General features: G+C 41.6%; 1 protein-coding gene across 1 annotated transcript in view; it reads left to right on the top strand.

Moving 5' to 3' along the window:
* The window catches only part of piezo1 (piezo-type mechanosensitive ion channel component 1), a 65,754-nt gene that overhangs the window by 12,763 nt on the left and 30,567 nt on the right, over positions 1 to 22,424 (top strand). The window contains exons 6-24 of the mRNA XM_044016796.1: positions 6,073 to 6,244; positions 7,174 to 7,275; positions 7,525 to 7,588; positions 7,938 to 8,041; positions 8,686 to 8,765; positions 10,321 to 10,501; positions 10,913 to 11,021; positions 12,885 to 13,063; positions 13,687 to 13,835; positions 14,431 to 14,589; positions 14,933 to 15,039; positions 15,287 to 15,453; positions 15,969 to 16,145; positions 17,370 to 17,495; positions 18,079 to 18,279; positions 18,653 to 18,857; positions 19,675 to 19,779; positions 20,635 to 20,791; positions 22,073 to 22,316. Coding sequence (XP_043872731.1) covers positions 6,073 to 6,244; positions 7,174 to 7,275; positions 7,525 to 7,588; positions 7,938 to 8,041; positions 8,686 to 8,765; positions 10,321 to 10,501; positions 10,913 to 11,021; positions 12,885 to 13,063; positions 13,687 to 13,835; positions 14,431 to 14,589; positions 14,933 to 15,039; positions 15,287 to 15,453; positions 15,969 to 16,145; positions 17,370 to 17,495; positions 18,079 to 18,279; positions 18,653 to 18,857; positions 19,675 to 19,779; positions 20,635 to 20,791; positions 22,073 to 22,316 — 2,788 coding nt within the window. The remainder of the gene's footprint in view (positions 1 to 6,072; positions 6,245 to 7,173; positions 7,276 to 7,524; positions 7,589 to 7,937; positions 8,042 to 8,685; positions 8,766 to 10,320; positions 10,502 to 10,912; positions 11,022 to 12,884; positions 13,064 to 13,686; positions 13,836 to 14,430; positions 14,590 to 14,932; positions 15,040 to 15,286; positions 15,454 to 15,968; positions 16,146 to 17,369; positions 17,496 to 18,078; positions 18,280 to 18,652; positions 18,858 to 19,674; positions 19,780 to 20,634; positions 20,792 to 22,072; positions 22,317 to 22,424) is intronic.

Here is a 22,424-nt window from a genome sequence, read left to right as displayed (position 1 = left end):
GTGAGGGCAGGTATAGACATGAAGATGAGTATACTGGAGGAGCAGGTGCAGGAGGTGGAGCCATCTGGTGCGTTCTTTTATCTCTATTGAACCTCTTCCAGGGTCTGCCTTTACCTCTGTGACAATGGTGAGGCCTTGACTGGTGACCTGATATAGGATTCAACCTTGGAGGTGGTGGATGGAAGCTAACAGGTAAACGGTAGCTGTGTGAGGTTCCTTCAGGTCCTGCTGTCTTGCTGGGGGAGTGCATAGGAGAGTGGTGGTCAGCAACAACAGTTACGTGAGCAGGAGTCGGAGCAGCAGCGGTGATAATAGCAGGAGTAGATGCAGGGGGCAGGACCTGTGCTTGAGCTGCAGTGGTGGGCACACTTGGGGTGTGTGGATGAATAACATTGTCCAGCAAAAGGTTGTGTTGTTTTGAGGGCAGAACACTGATTGACTGAGAGCGTGATGGCGGCAGGGCTGCATGTTGGACCTGCTTTTGTGCGTGTTTAGTGCATTCTGTTTCATTCTTAAAGTTTTCCACAGCTTTTCGGAGAAATTTGTTGGCATCGAGATTATCAGGTGAAACACCTGACTGCTTGCATGTGAAGCAGATGTGCTCCTCTGAGTCCAACAAGGCATTTCGGATACACTCATCGCAGTAACTGCTTCCACAGCAGGGTATGATTACAGCATCCGTTATCAGGTTATTGCAGATTGGACAGAGGAGTTCATCAGGGATTGGGTCTGAATTGTCTTCAGGTGATGAATGCTCGTGTGGTACAAAGGGAGGTCGGTCCTTCTTTCCTTGTGCATATGCTTCCACATTTATTGCAGGTATCATATATTCTCCAGTGTTGGTCATCATCGCTCCTTTGGCGCCTGGCTTGGTTTTCACCATGAAGCTCAGAGGAATGCCCTTACTGGTCTTAAATGTTGTTGGACCCTCTACACTCTCATCCTGGTTCATCAGCATGGGACATTCCTGAATGTAGTGACCAGGCTTTAGACAGCGATAGCAGATATAGGTAGGGGGTGGAGGCCAAACTCCCTTCTTAGAGTGATGAATAGTGTGAAATTGAAAGCTAGACTGATGCATCATGGCTTTAATCTTGTCTTCCTCTAATGCATTGGTATCAACCAGATTAGCAGTCTTGGAAAGTGACAAAGAGGGAGAAAAAAAAGTGGGTCTAGAATATCCCATCATAGCTGTGTGGGAACATACATCAATGGACCTTCTGTGAGCAGGTTTTGCTCCAAAAACCGGAGTGCGACGGACAACCACAGATGAGTATTTCAGTATATGGGCCTCACCAGTATATTCTTCTTGAGTCTGCGCATCTGTGATCTGCAGGTCACAGTTTGTGGCCTTGAGGCCCTCCCTGGCCATAATCTGCCTTTTAAGATCATTGAGGGTGATGTGCAGCCCACTGAAAGTGACTTTTTGGTAGTCCAGTTGGGAAGAAAACTTGTAGTAAACACACATCATTTTACAAATCTAAGCACTTTAATCAAGCACCCAAAAACCACAGGCCTGGTATGAAGACAAAGTCAACGAGGGTCAACTAGACATGTATACTATGAGGAAGGGATCAGATAGAAGATGGCGACAGAGACCCTTGTTATTTCCAAAGAAAAATAATCAAGGTTGATGTTGTTTTACGGCAGTTGGCATTTGTAATGTTGCCCTCTTCTGGATTCTCCTCCTCTTCTTCTTTTCCTTCCACTCTCTTCTTCTGGTTCTTCATAAAATCCCCAATAGGCTGTACACTTGTGTTTTTATTGGGGTTTTATGGCAGTTAGCATTCTTCTGATTAGTCCGGATGACTTTGAATTTGATGTCTTTGATGGGTGAAATGGTCTTTGGGATACCATCAAAAGGATGTCTTTGATGTTTTCGTTAGCTCCTTCATCCCATATCACTATGGTAACACAGTGACTGAATCTTTATTTTATTTATTTAAAATTGTTTAGTAAAGCAAACCTCATAACTAAGTCAACATCTGTCCAACTTTTTGGGGTGGGTGAAAATATATCAGCATATTCCATCATGAGTTTGCAATATCCATATTTGTGATATGAATTTCAAAATAAAATAGTTTGTTTTCCTATGGAGCAATACATAGTTCAAAATATAAATGTATTTATGATGCAAAATTAATCTATCAATTAAAACAATTATGACTCGATATGAAGTGCATGAAAGTGATTGGGGGTCCCAGTCTTAAGCCATCTAAACTTTTTTGTTTTGTAAAATATTCAATGCAGAAGATCAGGTTTGATGAATCCACACCAACTCTTAACCTCACTTGACCTAGAAATGGCAGGACTGTGGTTCTTGTGGCTGCCAACAGTTTTCACCCTCCATTTCCGTCTACTTGAATTGTCTGTATTTGATGGTATGCACAGTCCGGTTACTTATATGAAAGAATTATGATCACAATGTAAAAACCTGACCAAAGCCCATTTGTGGTTTTAAAGCATCCATTAGCAGTAAAAAGTTAATTGATCTTTATCTGTTTTTTTGTGTCTTTGCTTTAGTCCACTGAAATAACCCTGAGGTACAGTAAGTACTCAATTCTTCTAGGTGAGAAAATGTAATGTAGAATACATGTTTATAATTGAATACAATCTGCTAACGTGGTGCTACGAAGACAAAAATGTCATTTGGTCAAACATGGTTTGTTTATGATACCTGACACATTTTGTTTGTTTCACCCAACCAACTGATTAGTTATTGAACAGTGACTCAGTCAAACCTAGTGATGTAATCAGCCTCACAGTCACATCTAAAGCTAAAGAGATCAGCTCATCTGATGCATCAGTGGCAGACGTGGTTCCCTTAATTGCAGCACTAAATGATGCATTTCCACCGGCTCTACTCGCCTCGGTACGACATGACACGGCACGTGTCCAGGCTGCGTTGGATAAGGAGAGCACGCTAGGATGGCACCAGATGAGGAGCATGCACCCTCGTTGTCTGATATGTTCAGTGAGAATCTGCATGTCTATATATACAATTGCAATGTCTTGACTGTAGTGAGGTACACACAGTCCCAGCCATAACAACAAAATTAGACTAAACAAACAATGGTACAGAATTAGCATAATCATAATCATTTTTTACACACACAAGAACAGACACATATCCTATAGGGAAAGGAGTCCTTGAGAAAATGAAGCTGTATCTTTTTCTTTGATTAATTCTATAGCTTGGAAATAGAATTGTCAAAGTCATTTGTTTTGCTCTTCTAACTTAATTCAAACTACGTAATCAAAGGCTGGTCCTGGATTCTTCTGCTCTGACTCTCACTCTCTCTGTCTTAATGAGTGGAGTGGGAGACACCTCGTTATCTTTAAACTCCCGTGATACTTGTTTTCTCTGGAACTACAGAGGGAGGCCCTTTATCAGACTAGACCAAACCCCAATGCTATTGCAAATTCAAAGCAATAACCCCAGAACTTTGCTGACAATGCATTACTAGTTTAAACTTTGTATTGACAAACTAACAGCTGTTGGGATTTATTTAACTTGAAGGCCAAGTGTGCAGGAAATAGTGACAGCTAATGTAAGACTGCAGGCTACAACAAGCGGAGGACTTTGTGTTTAAGGGAACTACAGTCGTCTTCACATTGGACGTTCAACAAGCTTACTTTCTGTTCCTTCTCCTCTTCTCTATCTGCGTTACTTCCTTTTTTTGTTAATAATCCACTAGGTTTATGATTGAGGCGTTTTTGGTTCATTTGCATAATGATCTCCTGTTTCAGACGCTCATGTTCTGGCTGATTTGTGCATTTGCACTGGTGTAGAAACATGGTGGTACAAGATGACGGCCACTAGAAAACAAGGCCAGACACTGGAGGGAAACAGTTTCCACTCTTTAATTCTTTACTGTGTTTTTTAACCAGAGGGTCGCCGGTTCAAATCCCCACCCGGCCAAAGAGGGCTGGGGTACCCAACCCCCAATGCTCCCCAGGCGCCACTCAGTGTGGCAGCCCACTGCTCCTAATTCTAGGATGGGTCAAAATGCAGAGGAATACTTTCCCTAAGGGGATTAATAAAAACTAACTATTTAAAAGTCAAATATACAACGTGCAAAGAGGACAATCTCTGTAGTGAAAGATGAAATTCTGGAAAAATGCTTTTGCACACGTTTGCATTCTACAGACTTAAGTGCAGGTGTGAAACCAGCTCAAGTTACTCAGCCATTTTCATGGGTCGTCTCTCAGCTTGCGGCCCCCACGGCAGCTGTCTGCTTTGCCTGAAGTGTTGCAACGCTCCTGAATGTCTTAGTTAGAAGAGAGAAATGTATGCAGAGTGGGATTTCAGGACTGGAATGTGTGGAATGATTTGTGACGTGTAGCGGCTGGCTAGCATTCTATCAGCAAACCTTCATCGCCCTGAAATGGAGAATAAGAAAGATGAACTGGTCTTGCAGCATTCTAACGTCTCAGTTTCTTCCCAGTGTTTGTGTCAGTCTCACTTTACCTGACGTTCATCAGTCTGCAAAGTCTGACCTTCACCCAAGAACCCAGGAGCTGATGTCAGTGCTTTTATTTGTGTATCCAGGATGACGTGTCTTTATTCAGTTTGACTGACAAACAGTTGCTCAGTCATCAGAAGTTATGATTACTGTAAATATACATATATATCCTGTTTATACATATGCACATATTTATACACAGTTGTATATGTAATTACACACACATTAGCTAGTGGTTAGACTGGTGGCCTCTGGTTGGTTGTTCAAACCCCAGGCCATCGTACCAAAGACAATTGTGGGGGTCGGTGGCTCAGTGGTAGAGTGAGTCATCTTTCAACTGGAAGGTTGTGGGTTAGATTCTCGGCTCCGCTGGTCTACAGGCTGAGTGTCCTTGGGCAAGACACTTGTCCGTGAATGTGTGATTGGGTGAGAATGAGTGAAACAGTCTTATAAATCTCCGCGTGCCACTCAGCATATCATATCTCTGGCATTTTGGGAGAAAAATCCTTGTGTTTTCGTGGAGGCTACCAACACGCTACTTTGAATATGATGATGTCTGTGTTTTTGATTTTAAATGTGACTATTCAGAAAAGCATTAAACGGTATTGTTTCAAAAAGCCTGATTGTGTATTGGGTTTCGTTCTGTGAGCCAGAGTTATCTCAGGGGGAATTAAAAATACTGTAGTCCCTTAACAGCTGTACTGCACTGAGCTGAACACTCTGTATTTGGGCTTCATGTAGTCTCACGAGTATCACCTCTTTATTTTCCTAATCTATTTATAGATGTACTTGTTGCTACTAATTCTTCATGAGTAATGTGTCACTATCCTGTTACAGTGTTGACCACAAGCCTTTTCAAAGCTGGACTTGGACTCTGTTGTTTCTTTCACGCTTATGATTATGCAAATACTTAGATTTTAAGTTCACAGGTGCATTTTTTCTTTTGCTTTAGTACAAATATTACATGTTTTAAGGCTATGAACTGAAATGGACAGACAAACAGATCTATGCTCTATCACTGAGTTGTAAAAACTGAAATAAGAAAATTGATTTGCTCCTCTAACCACGATGTTCCCAAATGTCAGCGTTAAAGGGATAGTTTGGGCTTTTTGTGTGGTAGTACGCAGGGTTCTAGTTAGCACAGGGTTCTAGCTAGTGCAAGGTTCTAGCTAGTGCAGGGTTCTAGCTAGTGCAGGGTTCTAGCTAGTGCAGGGTTCTAGCTAGTGCAGGTTCTAGCTAGCAGTGTATTAGCTAGGGTTCTAGTTAGCACAGGGTTCTAGGGTTCTAGTGCAGGGTTCTAGCTAGCACAGGGTTCTAGCTAGTGCAAGGTTCTAGCTAGCGCAGGGTTCTAGCTAGTGCAAGGTTCTAGCTAGTGCAAGGTTCTAGCTAGCACAGGGTTCTAGCTAGTGCAGGGTTCTAGCTAGCGCAGTGTATTAGCTAGCGGGGGTTCTAGCTAGCGCAGGGTTCTAGCTAGTGCAGGATTCTAGCTAGTGCAGGATTCTAGCTAGCGCAGTGTTCTAGCTAGCGGGGGGTTCTAGCTAGTGCATTACCTCATACAGCCACACTTCATATTAACTCTTATGTCTTTACCTCTCTTCCTATGTAGACTCTTTGGTCTGAAGGACTTCATCATACCAGGAAACTGCTCCTCGTCCTATGAACTCAACCTCAATAGTGATCATGATTGGCCTGTTTACGTCAACCCAGGAATACTGTTCCTTCTCTACATCGCCATTGCAATTGTTCTCAAGACAGGATGTCATGGAGCGTCTAACCAGGTATCTGCTCTTGCTTCTTTATTAGTTCTGATTAAAGGTCCACTGTGTAGCATTTAAAGTAGTAAGTATGCTTGTGTGGTGTATAATTGCTTTCAAATAAAAAGTGATTGGTTTTCCTTGGTGTTATAATATGAATTTTACATGAACTTGAGGCCAAGGCCTTGTTTTATGAAGACTACCATGTACATTATAATATATGTTATAAATAATCATTTGAATATGCCTATACTCAAATGCCAGGATTATTTGGTGTGAATTCTTGCAAGTATCTCACAATAAAAGGCTTAAAATCAATTATTTAGAGAAGGTGAAGGTGTATAATCTGGTATTTACATCAGAATTCAGTCACTTTTTTAATCTTGCTATTTAATCCTGATATTCTAATTGTATGTTGCAGTTGATGTGGTTTCGGTGTCTTCTCATGTCCACAAAACAAAAGGATTCAGTTTTAATGATCCTTAATGATTCTTTGTTTTATGGAGCAAAGGAAACATTTAAGAAGCTGCAAAGTCAACAAGTTTGTTTCAATTGTTATTAAAACACTTGGTTATTCAATTCAATTCAATTCAATTCAATTTTATTTGTATAGCGCCAAATCATAACATACATTATCTCAAGGCACTGTACATAGACAGTTATCAGAATAGTAGGTGTTTATTTTAGTAATCGCTTAATGATCGTGATAAAAAAAATGAATACATGACTTGAATCTAGCCCCGCCCACTAAAGTAACTGTTTAATTCACTCCAGTGAATAAACTAATTTTCTAACTGAACCTACAATAGTGTCCAGCTCACAGCTTCCACGCTGGTCTCACTGGTTACTGGTTACTATATTGTGATTATAATTTTCACTTTTCATTTCATTTTTTGAAAAGCATGAACTTGCTCAGTTGTTTCTTTCGTGTCTTTCGTGTTTGTTTTGAGCAGGTTAAGGAAGAGCAGCACGACAGGGAGAAGGAGGCGAAGGAGGAGATGGTGGAGTTAACATCATGGAATCAACAGAATGAAAACTGTGAAGCTGACACTGAGGTAATACACAACAGTCAGATTTTATTGACAGCATCTTAATATGATTTATTTGTCATAATATTCATTTAAATAGCTCCTTAAACCTGGGCTTCTATTCTTTCATTTGCTGTACAACGATGGAAATGTGGGCACAAGAAATAGTCAAGATCAGTAAAATAGCATACAGTTGTAGAAGTACTTGGTCATAGTATGACGTGAACATATGACACTGTCCTCTCCATAACATGTACATATTCTGCTCTTTTTCAGCTCATGATCATGTCAGAAAGCAGTGGAGGAGAAACTGTGGCTGGAGAGAATCAGCCAATCTTAGGTATTAAACACACGCAGAAATGTCCTAAATCATAAGTTTGACTGAATCTCTCTGTGTGTACTTGTATTTATATTTTTGTGAGTTCAAAAAAACTTAAAAACCTATCTTTGTGGGGATATTTCTTTGTCTACAACCTGTACAACCCCACCCTCCGGAACAAGCATATACACGACGGCCAGACTGTAAACACACGAGTCAAAGTTTAATAACCTGGAAACAGTAACTTCTCAAATGTAATAAAAGCCTGTCACATGCGTCATTATATCTCTGTATCACCACCCACAGCTGTTTATTTTATTGTTCAGCATTATGTTCTGTATACTGACACAGTGTTATTCATTTCCTCCAGGTGTTAGCGGCTCCCCCGGTGGTCAACAGAGTGAAAGTCCATTCTTCCTGCTGGGGAAGGTGGTCATGCAGCAGAGCTACGTCTGTGCTCTCATAGCCATGATGGTAAATATGAGAAAACAACAACTTTTTAAACTATTCGATACACGACAGTCCAGATTCCTGAAAAAAGTCCATAAATAAGTGTTTTTAGCCTCAGGGACACGCTGCTGGTCTTCACTCGGATGGACCTTATTGATGGAGGCAGCAGTGGATCAACAGCTTATGTGTGCTGTGATGTAAATTTGTGAACAGTTTACAAAGTAAATGTCCAGTTCTGTGAGTGAACCTGCTGGATGTGGAGGTCCTGGGCCGATGTGGTTACACGTGGTCTGCGGTTGTGAGGCAGGTTAGATGCTCATGGTAGAGAAATGAACATTGCACGCTCCCTCAAAACTTGCGACATCTGTGGCTTTGAGGCACCGTGCAATATTCATGCTGTCTAATCAGCATCTTGATAAGCCACACCTGTGAGGTGGGATGGATTATCTCCGCTCACTAACACAGATTTGAAATGTATGGAGGTAAGTGGTGGGCCCCATGGAATCAATTGGGGGGGCTGCATGTGGCCCGCGGGCCATCAGTTTGACACCTCTGTTTTGCACTCCACTGAATCACATGTTGAGTATTCTGATGTGGTCTGTCATATCTGAGTAAACAACTAAAAGCAGTAGTTGTGGTTCTCATGTGTGTGTGTCCCCATTGTTCAGGTGTGGAGCATCACCTACCACAGCTGGCTCACCTTCGTCTTGCTGCTGTGGGCGTGTCTCATCTGGATCCTTCGTGCCAGGTTCTGTTCACACTAAACTGTGATTAATAATGTCTTTAAATGTGACTGTAAGAGTGGAATTAGACTTAGGCTGTCCCTCATTTTCTACTGATTTATCCTCCTCATGAGGGTTGCTGGGAGGAGCATTGTTGCCTCACAGCAAGTAGGTTGCCAGTTTGAATCCCTGTGTGTGTGTGTGTGTGTGTTCTCACATGCAGAGGTTAATCAAACACTCGATGAGAATGTGACAGTGAATGGTTGTTTGTGGTGGACTGGGGACCTGTCCAGGGTGTGACCCCACCTTTCACCTATGTCAGCTGGGATTGGCTCCGGCCCCCCACGGCCCTCATGTGGAGGATAAAGCAGTAGACAATGAATACAAGATAGATCTAACATATTGTTCCATACATTTTGCAAGAATAAGATTAGACTGAACTACCACCATGTAAGGCTGGGTAATAGAAATAATATCTTATCAATAATACATGGATATTTTTAGGTTATCCTCATATATGAAATATACAGTATGTGGATATAATGCTGCACACACACAGAATATCTACTGTAAATCATCTGTATAACATGATTTTAAAATGCACTTATCACATTTAATTTCAGATAATACCTGCTTTATTCCTTTGGCTTTTTAATGTTAAAATGAATGAATGTATGTGTTAGAAACAATGAAACTGACTATTGTCAAACTTTTATGAATGTGATTTTGTGTATTCCATGTATGTATATCCATATATGTGTATGTATATATATGTATCAGGGTTCGGCTCTGAGTCCCTTCTTGTTTGCGGTAGTGATGGACAGACTGACAGATGAGGTTAGACAGGAATCTCCATGGACTATGATGTTTGCAGATGACATTGTGATCTGTGGTGAGAGCAGACACCAGGTGGAGGAAAAGCTCCAGAGGTGGAGATATGCTCTAGAAAGGAGAGGAATGAAGGTTAGTCGCAGCAAGACACAATATATGTGTCTGAATGAGAGAAACCCAAGTGGAACCATGAGGCTACAGGGAGTGGAGATAAAGAAGGTGGTCAACAGTCCAGAGCAGTGGAGATTGTGGGAAAGAGGTGAAGAAACGTGTTGGTTGGAATGGGTGGAGAAAAGTGTCAGGGGTAATGTGTGATAAAAGAGTATCAGCCAGAATGAAAGGAAAGATATACAAGACAGTGGTGAGACCAGCGATGCTGTATGGTCTAGAGACTGTGGCACTGAGGAAAAGACAGGAAACAGCTGGAGGTAGCAGAGATGAAGATGTTGAGGTTCTCTTTGGGAGTGACGAAGATGGATAGGATCAGGAATGAGTCAATCAGAGGAACAGCACATGTTAGATGTTCTGGAGATAAGGTCAGAGAGGCCAGAGTGAGATGGTTTGGTCATGTACAGAGGAGGGATAGTGAGTATATTGGTAGAAGGATGCTAGGGTTGGAACTGCCAGGCAGGAGGTCTAGAGGAAGACCAAAGAGAAGGTTTATGGATGTAGTGAAAGAGGACATGAAGTTAGTCGGTGTGAGAGAGGGGGATACTACTACTACTTTTGTTATTGTGTGTCTCCCTATAGACGCCACGCAGCCACGCTGTGCTCTCCGTTCATCCTGCACTACGGCCTGGCTCTGTGCTGTCTACAGTATGTGTGGGCCATGGAGCTTCAGCCTGAGCTGCCCACCACTGTGGGAACCATGAGCCTCAGACAGCTGGGACTGGACAGAGCCCAGTATCCCTGTCTCAGACTGGGAGCCATGGTAAGATCAAGGCAGGGATATGTGATGATTTTATGATGAGGAAATGAAACATGTCGCGTTTTATGACTCAGTCATGTTTATTGTTAAACATAAGTCTTTCATCACTGAAAGTGGCTGTTGGAAGCAGAGCGATGTCCATAAAGTCAAGTGATACACAACAGATCTAACACCAGCACTGGAGCCAAGCTGCAGGATAGGGATCCACCTATAATATTACATTATATTTTATTCTTCTTTTTCATATATTATAATTGCATACATACATAAATCAGCACAAGTCATGCAAATTCACTCACAAACGAACGAACAAACGAAAGGAGAAGGTCATAATTATTTTACTTTAAAGTAAGTGTTGATTAGACAGTAGAGGTCATGTTTTGCCTGTGTTTATTATCCCTCTCTCTTTTACAGATTCTGTTCACATTAACATTCTGGCTGTTAGTGCGTCAGTCAGTGAAGGAAAACTTCAGCAGGAAGAGGAAGATGGCCACTGCACCACTACAGGAAGTCACTGTTGGAGGTCTTTTTTAACACACACGTTTATGTAAACATACACATACACACGCACACGGCAAAACAGTTTTCCTGATGACGTCTTACTTTCCCCTCAACCCTAACTACTACTTACCTAATCCTGACTTTAAAAACATGCCTTTACACTAATTCTAGTCAATTAACTAAACTCAACTAATAAAATGGACTACTCCGGTGTATGATATACAGTCTGCTTAGCAGTTTATTTCACTGGTAGAAAACATTTTCCAACTGGAAACTGAAGTTTTTAAACTGTTCCTGTTCAGGGACAGGATTTCAAAAACCACATTTGAACTGGAGGCAGCAGTAGATCAACATCTTCTGTGTTTTTTGAGGTTTTCTGACAGTGAGATAAAACAGCGGACATATTGTTAGGATAGTGGAAAGGGAACTTCAGGTCAAAGGTAGGGGGTGACGGTAGCTCAGGTTGTGGGTTTGATTCCCTGCTCTGCTCTACGTGCAGATGTGTCCTTGGACGAGACACTTAACTCCTGACGGCTGTGCCTGCAGCATGTGAATGGGTATGAAATATGAGTGATAGAAAATGCGCTGTATGAAAGTGTGAGTGAATGGGTGTGAATGGGTGAATGGAAAAACTGTGGTGTGACGCAGCTTTGAGTGATTGTCAAGACCAGAAAAGCTCTAAATACAGACCATTTACTTCAGAAGGTTCCTAGTAGAGGTTGAGTTAAATGCAGAGAGGAATTTCCCTATGGAGATAAATAATGTATAAATAATCTAAATGTTTTATTAGGTGAACTATTGTCTACATTCCAACTGGCAGCGACTGTATGTTTCATTCAGAATGAGCATGCCTGTATTACTGTGTGTTCATTCAAAAGGTGATAACCATCTTCCATACATTACATACAAGATCAGTTTGAAGATGCTCTTCTGATCACTCACCTGTCACTCACCTGTCACTCACCTGACACTCACCTGTCACTCACCTGTCACTCACCTGTCACTCACTTGACACTCACCCACACTCACCTGACACTCACTTGTTGCTCACCTGTCACTCACCTGTCACTCACCTGTCACTCACACTCACCTCACCTGACAGACACTCACTTGTTGCTCACCTGACACTCACTTGTCGCTCACCTGACACTCACTTGACACTCACCTGTCACTCACCTGTCACTCACATGACACTCACCTGTCACTCACCTGTCACTCACCTGACACTCTGACACTCACCTGTCCTCACCTGACACTCACCTGACACTCACTTGACACTCACCTGTCACTCACATGACACTCACCTGACACTCACCTGACACTCACCTGTCACTCACCTGACACTCACCCTGACACTCACTTGTCACCTCACTCACTTGACACTCACCTCACTCTGTCACTCACCTGTCACTCACCTGACACTCACCTGACACTCACCTGTCACTCACCTGACACTCACCACCTGTCACTCACCTGTTCACCTGACACTCACCTGTCACTCTGACACTCACTTCCTGTCACTCACCTGTCACTCACTCACTTGTCACTCACCTGTCACTCACCTGACACTCACCCCGACACTCACCTGTCACTCACCTGTCCTCACCCTGTCACTCACCTGACACTCACCTGACACTCACCTGTCACTCACCTGACACTCACCTGTCACTCACCTGTTACTTACCTGACACTCACCTGTCACTCACCTGACACTCACCTGTCACTCACCTGTCACTCACATGACACATGAACAAGCGCAGGAGGGGCCGCTGCTGCTAAACACAACTCACTGCAATGATCACAATAAATCCCATTTTAGATCCTTTATGTACTGTTCCTTCATCCCTGTGTCACAGTTGTTGACATGTATGTTCCTCTCCAACAGAGGGGGCTGGTGATGAGTCAGTGCTGAAAGTTTTGGGAGGCATGGTGATGAGCTCTTACGCCAAATACTGGATCTACGTGTGTGGAGGGATGTTCATCATGGTCTCCTTTGCTGGGAAACTTGTTGGATACAAGATCATCTACATGTTGCTGTTCCTGCTCTGCCTCTGTCTCTATCAGGTAGAACCAGACCTGCAAGCATTGTTCACTTGCTCAAGCCCTCAGACCACGTTTTATAAACTCAGTGATCACTTTATTAGGTACAAAGGATATCTAATAAAGAGGCTAGAGTGACACCCAGTGTGGTCTTCAAATCAAATCAAAATCACTGGTCAAAATCACTGGATTGGACATTGTACAGATAAAAATGGGAAATACAATACAACACAAAAATCTTATTGTATTGTATGCTTCACTATGCACATAATGTAAAAATGTAAATAAAAATCAGCAGCAGCAGCATGTTTGGCTGATTATGTCATCTTTATGGGAGAAGAATATTTGTTTCACAGGTTTATGTCCTTGAAATAGTTAGAAATAGCACAAATAAAGTTTAAAAGGTTTAACATTGCTGTACTGGACTGATATGAACAAGGCATTTTCTCCCCAGATATTTTTTGGATCGTTCTCTGTAAACCCTCCTGTGTGAACATCCCAGTAGATCAGCTGGTTAATTTGCATATTCATGAGTAAAGTAATCATTTCCAAGAGATCTTGGGCAAATGCTGCTGTTTTGTTTGGGAAGTCAAAAAAACGCACTAATGATACGCATCACTAATGAGTATCTTGTACATGTTTTCCAGGTGTACTATTCTCTCTGGAGGCGTCTGTTGAAGCTTTTCTGGTGGCTTGTTGTGGCCTACACCATGCTGGTGCTCATTGCCGTCTACACTTACCAGTTTGAAGACTTTCCTCAATACTGGAGAAACTTCACTGGCTTCACAGAAGAACAGTATGTCATATTACCTGATATTTCACTCTGTCTCATTCTTACAAATGAGCATGTTTAGTATTGAACATGAATACATATATATGTATATACAGTATATATATATAATAAAGTATTAGATTTAGGTACTTGACACTTGTAGAGGATGTTTTTTTTGCACAGTACTGTATGTGTATATACACAGCCACGTCTGTAACATCTAATATCATTTTAAGTTGGTAACCGTGTTTAGTAATAATGTTTAGTGACACATGAATCTTCACTAAAAGACTGGGAAAATTGCGAATGTATTTGGGGACCCAGAAAAAGAGTCTTGACCCGGACTTTAGGAACCAGTGATTCCCAAACTTTCTATATGGAGATCCACTTTTCATAATGAAGTGACTGCTTTAAGCCATGTCTGAAAACCTAATATCATTTTTAGTTGGTAACCAAATAAATCAAGACATGTTTAGTAAATGAATAATTCATTATTTCAATCTTAACGTCTGAACTAAAATGTTAAGTGAACATTTCTTAGAGGGACCCTGAAAACATCTGTGGGTCCTGACCCAGACTTCAGGGGCCACTGATCTGATTCATGTTTGGATGTCCTCAGGCTGTCAGCCATAGGTCTGGAGACATTTGCTCTGTCAGAGCTCTTCACCAGTATTGTGATTCCGGGCTTCTTCCTGCTGGCCTGTATCCTGCAGCTGCACTACTTCCACAAGCCTTTCATGAGGATCACTAACCTGGAGCATGTCACACCCGTACCAAGGTAACACAGCCTTTCTTTGACGCTGGTTCTTTTGTCATATTGTCACTTTTGTTGTTGCTGTTTTGCACCGTTCAGTTTAGATTCTGCTACCTTTTTACAAACAAGCCTGATTTATACTTTTGAAATGTGTCGAGCAACAGAAATGACATATTTTGGACGGATTCAAGTGTCATAGACACCTTTTCACTGTATCATTTGTAGTCACAACATTTATGAATAGTAGTTACTAATTAATAACATTAATAAGAGTAAGAGTGTATTAGTTTATTATTCATAATGCTAGTGTTATTTTAAAGTGGATCCAAAAGTCTTTATTTTTGCTAATGAGACAATGTGTCTCCAGGAAGAAGAGCAGAGGGACGACTGAACAGATGGACTGTGGTGGTGACGCAGAGAACTTAGAGGAGGAAGACCTGGCCATGACCATAGATGAGGAGTCTGAAGATGAAGGTAAACTTCATGGTCAAAGCTCATTTTCTTACCTTCATTGTGAAGTGAAAAGGTTCCACATCAAATTTAACAAACAGGCTCGACGAACGATGTTAATCACTGCGTTTGATGTGAATTTTGAGTTTTTGTGGCTTTGTGTCAAATACATAAATACATTAAAAATCAGAAGCTTCACATTATTTATATTCTACCCTCCATCTCCTCATTACATCTTGACTCTCTCTCTTGTCTTTCTTCTCTTGTTAAGAGGTGTTGGTGCCCAGTAAGTGGGGTCTGGTGATGGACAGGCTGCTGGATCTGTCCAGAAGATTCTCTGACACGCTCACCAAAGTTCAGGTGTTTCTCTGGAGGCTTCTGGAACTGCACATCCTCAAAATGGTGGCCTTCTTCTCTGTCTGGGTGGCGCTTCAAGAGGTACCGACACAGTGTGTGTGTGCGGGTGTGTATGTGTGTCTGTGGTGTGTGCTGTGTGGGTGTGTGTGTGTGTGCGTGTAATGCGTGTGTGTGTGTATGTGTTGTGTGTGTGTGTGTCGTAGGTGTGCAGGTGTGTGTGTGCACGGGTGTTGTGTGTGTGTGTTGTGCGGTAATAATGTGTAATGTGTGTGTGTGTGTGCAGCGTGTGTCAGTGTGTGATGTGTGTGTGTGTGTGTGTGGAGTGTGTGTGTGTGTGTGTGATCTGCACAGTACAGTTCTTTACAGTTGAACATATAAATGTATTGAAAATGTGCTATTGTACAAACTCTATCTTGTCATAAGTATCTTATTGCACAAGTGTGAACAGAAGTTATCAGTTTTCATTGATCAGTCCATTATCTTGATTCAAATGAAGCCGTTTCTCGGGATAACCTGCCTGAAAAAACCAGTGAACGTTCTTGAACACACTCATGTTTGAATAGTTTCACTGAAGTCTAAACATGGTCTGTCGGCAGCCGTCTGTGATGAACCTGGTCCTGGTGGTGTTGTGGTCCCTGGCCATGCCCTACAGTCGCTTCAGGCACATGGCTTCCTGTCTGTCCACGGTCTGGGTGTGCGTCATCATTGTGTGTAAGATGCTGTATCAGCTCAGTGTTGTCAACCCTGTAGAGTACTCCAGTAACTGCAGCAAGGTAAGATCTGTCTGTCTGTCTGTCTGTCTGTCTGTCTGTCAGTGTAACTTCACTGATGTTTTTGATGACACTGAGTTTGTGTGTGTCATGTATGTGAGAGAGCGAGAGAGAGAGAGAGACAGTTGAGTGAATCAAAGCTCTACTCATGCTGCTGTAACATGAAATAAGTAACTGTTAGAAAATAGAAATCAGTGTTAAATAAATCCATGGGATGGAGTCAGTCTATAATATGTCAGGTATGTGACCACATGTGTCCTCTAACATAGTCGTAGTCAGGACAGAGGGTTTCAGATTCATATTCAATTCAATTCAATTCAATGTTATTTGTATAGCGCCAAATCATAACATACATGATCTCAGGTCTGTACATAGACAACATCAAAGAGAGCAGAGAAACACAACAGTTCACACAATGAGCAAACACTAGGCATCAGTGGAGAGAAAAAACTCCCTCTTAACAGAAGAAGAAATCTCTGACAGAACCAGGCTCAGAGATGTGCGGTCATCTGCCTCGACCGGTTGGGGTGAAAGGAAAAGTGGGGGACAGTGGAGAGGTGGGGGACAGAAAATGGGGGGAGAGAAAGGACAAGAGGGAGATGAGGGAGAGACAGAAGAGAGAGAGGGAGACCAGCAGCAGATACACAACAACTGTATCAGGTTACAAGTTTATACAGTTACTGATATCGACTTTTTAATTATAGCACAATAATAATGGTGATGATATGTATGATATGGATAGCCTCGAAAACTGGATCTGGATCCTGCAACCTGCATGATGAGAATACAGAGAGAGAGAGAGAGAAGGAAAGACACAAACTAGGAAGAGAAAGAGACAAGGTTAATGACATATAAAAAGTCATAATCAAATCCTGAGTGTGAGAGAGTGAATGTGCGTGTACCACAGGAAAATCCCCCAGCAGTTTAGTTCTATAGCAGCAGAACTAAGAGCTAAGAGTCCAGGTTTCCCTGAACCAGCTCTAACTATAAGCTTTATCAAAAAGGAAAGTTTGAAGTTTAACTTTAAATACAGAGAGAGGCTCCGCCTCCCGAACTATCATTGGAAGCTGGTTCCACAGGAGAGGAGGAGCCTGGTAACTGAAGGCTCTGCCTCCCATTCTACTCTTACAGACTCTAGGAACCACAAGTAAACCTGTATTTTGTGACCTAAGTGGTCTGTTAGGCTGATAAGCTGATCAGATCACTCTTGATTTTGTGTCTTTGCAGCCATTACTGAATGAAACCAACCTGTCACCAGAGGAGACGCTGAACTCATCTCTGTACGATGAGCCAGTGGATCCAGCCACGTGGTTTGGCATCAGGAAAGACGCCACAGTACTGGGATACAGCAAGGTTTGAGTTTCTGACTGGTGTCAGTTACTTTGATAGTGTGTGCATGTTTTCAGCTAGTTTTGTCATATGTATGTAACAGATGCAGAGACCTGATTCATTTTCAATTTAAGTATGTATGGATATAAATGAACCCATACTGTGATTTATTTTCGTGTGCGTGATTTAAGCTGTGATTTAAAGTGTTAAAGTTAAAGTGATTGAAACACCATGGGTTGGTAAGTCAACCTGTTTTTCTTCTTTTTCTAATCTAAACTATTCAATCTCAAAAATGGCTCATTTAAGAGATGATTCAAAAAAGTCACAGATTGTTATCAGTGTGTTAAAACTACTCTTTGATGACTTTGTGAAGATAATCAAATCATTTAGATCTGATCTGAATCTGATTTTGTATTGATGGTAATGTTGGCGGCTCAGTGCAGGACACTCAACATTTCAACACAGCATGTTCATATACAGGGTGTAAGTCCTGGTCCTGGTCACAGAGTGTGACCTGTTTGTTAGGTGATATCAGGCTTTTGTCAGTGCTTTCATTCCTCAGCATATATATATATATTTATGTTTATACTGTATATATATTTCACAGAACCATTTACTCGTGCTGATGCTGTTGGTGTTTGAGGTGACAGTGTATCGTCACCAGGCTCATCACTACCGTCAGCTCCAACGATCCCCCCCCACCATCCCTGCCCTGTTCCCCGCGGCCACCAGAGACACTCTGGACCAGGGCCTCGTCCCCTGCATCAAGTACCTGCTCAACTACACCTTCTACAAATTTGGACTGGAGGTAGTTTCCTTTCAGCATAATTATTAGATGTTATTTGAATGAGTTTGTTTCTTCCACAGCGTCAGTTATTATAGAACCATTTATTCTTATTTATCGTTCATATCCATTAGTAATGTTTTCGGTTTTCCATCAACACACACTCCTTTCATTTATTTTATTAATCCTCTTTCTTTCTTTGTCACAGAGTGAATGATGTCATAACCACGTGTAACACAGCCTCTCTTGTTTTATCAGCTGATTTTCTCATCTTCACACATTCTACACTTTATATACATTTGCACTTTAATGAAAAAACACACACAAACAAAGGGTAAAAAATGGAATGACTGATCATGGTGCTGCATAATTCATTGTCTGTGTTTTATTATTGCAGATTTGTTTCCTGATGACGGTGAACGTGATTGGCCAGCGGATGAACTTCTTGGTGATAATCCACGGCTGTTGGTTGGTGGCCATCTTGGTGAAGCGGCGGCGTGCAGCGATTGCCAGGATCTGGCCCAGATACTGTCTCTTCCTGTCCATCTTCATGATCTACCAGTATCTTCTGTGTGTGGGCATTCCACCTGCTCTCTGTATAGGTCAGTCTGTCCGTGTTTCCATCATGGTAAAGCCCTGGCTCAGGCTCGTGTAGGCGGGTGAGGCCGTGTGTCCGAGAGCCACCGAGCCAACAACGACATAGAGCGCGACACAACACACAACAATAGATTTTGTCTCAACAAGACAAAGTCAAACTATGTATGAGAATAGACTGTGGGCGGTCACATTGTTTTTCTGTCGACCAATCAGGTGACTGTCATGGGTGGAGCCCCTCTAGCTCCACCCTGACTGTACCATACCATCACCCAAGTGAAGGCTGCCAGAGAATGGAATGGTTGTCTTTAGTGTAATAAACGTGTCATGCAAAAATCCTCTGCATCAGTAAAGTACACAATGCTTTAGGGTCAGGAGGGTTGAATAATATATACTGAGTGTATACAAGTATATATAAGTGTGTAATCACTTTAAAATGAACATTAGTTTGTCTTAGAATAAGACGTATAATAAGAGATGTACTTTAGTGTGCTGCTGTGTGTAGCTCCTGTGTGTAGCTGCTGTGTGTCACTCCTGTGTGTAGCTGCTGTGTCACTGCTGTGTGTCACTGCTGTGTGTAACTCCTGTGTGTAGCTGCTGTGTGTAACTCCTGTGTAGCTGCTGTGTGTCACTCCTGTGTGTAGCTGCTGTGTGTAACTCCTGTGTGTAACTGCTGTGTGTACCTCCTGTGTGTAGCTGCTGTGTGTAGCTGCTGTGTGTAGCTGCTGTGTGTAGCTGCTGTGTGTAACTCCTGTGTGTAGCTGCTGTGTGTCACTGCTGTGTGTAGCTGCTGTGTGTAACTCCTGTGTGTCTGTTATTGTGCAGATTATCCATGGAGGTGGAAAACTCCAGTGTTGATGAACTCAGCTCTCATCAAATGGCTTTTTCTGCCTGACTTCTACACTGTGCCCAACTCCAAAAACCTCATGGGTCAGTACTGCCATGTTCAATCATTCATTCATTCATTCATTCATTCATTCATTCATTCATTCATTCCTTTGGCCCAGGTTGCTGTCATTTAAACTTTGATTTGATTTGATAAGTTAAATTCCTATATGTGATCCAATTAAAAGATTCACCATTCAAAGCATTTTATTTGTCCCTGTGTTGTGTACCTTCATATTGTATAGAAATGTGATAAAATAACTGTTAAATAGCTCTTGAAAATTCTATAAAACATGTATTGATGCATGTTAGATAGCTCAGTGAACATAATACTGGTAAAATGTGTGTTACATCCAATATATTCTACAAAATGATGTAAAATGCATGTCACATATATCTTTAAAGAATTATTTAAAATATATATAACACCACTATATTCTATAAACCTTTGTAAAATATTTAAAATATCTTAAAATGTGTTATATAGCTCTATATCCTGTAAAAAATGTTGTGTTAAAAAGCTCTATGTTCTATAAGAAAATCTAAAAAAACGGCTCTATTTTCTATAACAATATTCTGTAGCAGCTCCCAAACTCTGACATGGTTTGTCACTTCACATGAGACCGAAGTTTTTCCTCAGTGCTGTGTGTGTTTTGTTTTTTAAATGTTTGCTTTACTTTGGTCAACAATGTAGTTTTTAAATGTGCTTTATAAATACATTTGGTTGGATATTCTGTAACAATAATAATAATAATAAAGCTATAAAATACTTTTAAACAATTTAATTGCTCTAAAAAATATCCTCCTGACTGAACCTTTAATGCTGTACTATGACCCAGCTAAAAACAGTGCAGTCATTTAAATGATAAAATGTGTGTGTGTGTGTGTGTGTCTCCACAGCGGACTTTGTGTTGTTGTTGTGTGCGTCTCAGCAGTGGAGGGTGTTTGACTGTGAGCACACTGAGGAGTGGATGGTTCTGGCGGGAGAGAACACAGACGACCCTGAACCAATGGAAGGTCGACTCTTTAACCCAGCACCCAACTTCATCAACTGCAGGTGAACAGCCTCTGGAAGACTGTCCATGTATGTCCATGTATCTGTACATGTATGTCCATGTATCTGTACATGTATGTCCATGTATCTGTACATGTATGTCCATGTATCTGTACATGTATGTCCATGTATCTGTACATGTACTGTATGTGTACATGTATGTGTCCATGTATGTGTACATGTATGTCCATGTATCTGTACATGTATGTCCATGTATGTGTACATGTATGTCCATGTATCTGTACATGTATGTCCTGTATCTGTACATGTATGTCCATGTATCTGTACATGTATATACATGTATGTCCATGTATCTGTACATGTATGTCCATGTATGTCCATGTATCTGTACATGTTTGTGTACATGTATGTCCATGTATCTGTATGTATGTCCATGTATGTGTACATGTATGTCCATGTATCCATGTATGTCCATGTATCTGTACATGTATGTCCATGTATCTGTACATGTATGTCCATGTATCGCATATGTATCTGTACATGTATGTCCACGTATGTCCATGTATCTGTACATGTGTGTCCATGTATGTCCATGTATCTGTACATGTATCTGTACATGTATGTACATGTATCTGTACATGTATGTCCATGTATCTGTACATGTATCTGTACATGTATGTCCATGTATCTGTACATGTATGTCCATGTATGTCCATGTATCTGTACATGTATCTGTACATGTATGTCCATGTATGTCCATGTATCTGTACATGTATGTCCATGTATCTGTACATGTATGTCCATGTATCTGTACATGTATGTCCATGTATCTGTACATGTATGTCCATGTATCTGTACATGTACTGTATGTGTACATGTATGTGTCCATGTATGTGTATGTGGTCAATGAACAACATGGATGTTGCTGTATCACATAGAGAAACATATGGATAATAAGAATAGGATCAACATTCAATAATCCACATACAGCTTCACAAATGCACACTTTGCATGTACTTGCTGCAGAATGCGGTGAATGGACTGTATTGATTATATTTATATTTATAAGTCACCATGAGACACTCAAAGCTGCTTTACACTATAGTTTTTCCATTCACCCATTCATACAGCACGTTTTCCATCACACAGCTTTCATACCCATTTGCACACTACTGCCACAGCCATCAGAAGCATTGTGTGGTTAAGGAATCAAACCCACAACCTTCAAGTGGAAAGATGTCTTTCTCTATCACCGCGCTGCAGTTGCCCCAGCATATGTCTTGTTGTAGTTGTGAGTCTCTGTCCCTCCCTGTCCTCCTGCAGGAGTTACCTGGACATGGTTAAAGTGCTGGTGTTTCGTTACCTCTTCTGGTTTGTGCTGTCAGTGGTCTTCATCACTGGAGCCACCAGGATCTCGGTGTTTGGACTGGGCTACCTGCTCGCCTGCTTCTTCTTCCTGCTCTTTGGAACACGGCTGCTGCTCAAACCCTCCAGGACCCGCCTCGTCCTGTGGGACTGCCTCATCATCTACACTGTGGCAGTTATTATATCAAAGAATATGTTATCAGTAAGTATCAAGCTCACTGTGCTCTGGTGCTAGTGTGGTGAGAGTCTGGTGCTAATCTGGTGCTAGTCTGGTGCTATTCTGATGCTAGTCTGGTGCTAGTCTGGTGCT

The sequence above is a fragment of the Solea senegalensis genome, unplaced genomic scaffold (assembly GCF_019176455.1).
Source record: "Solea senegalensis isolate Sse05_10M unplaced genomic scaffold, IFAPA_SoseM_1 scf7180000014804, whole genome shotgun sequence".
Taxonomy (NCBI): domain Eukaryota; kingdom Metazoa; phylum Chordata; class Actinopteri; order Pleuronectiformes; family Soleidae; genus Solea; species Solea senegalensis.
Note: the sequence above shows the minus strand (reverse complement) of the source record. Positions and strands in the feature narration are given on the sequence as shown.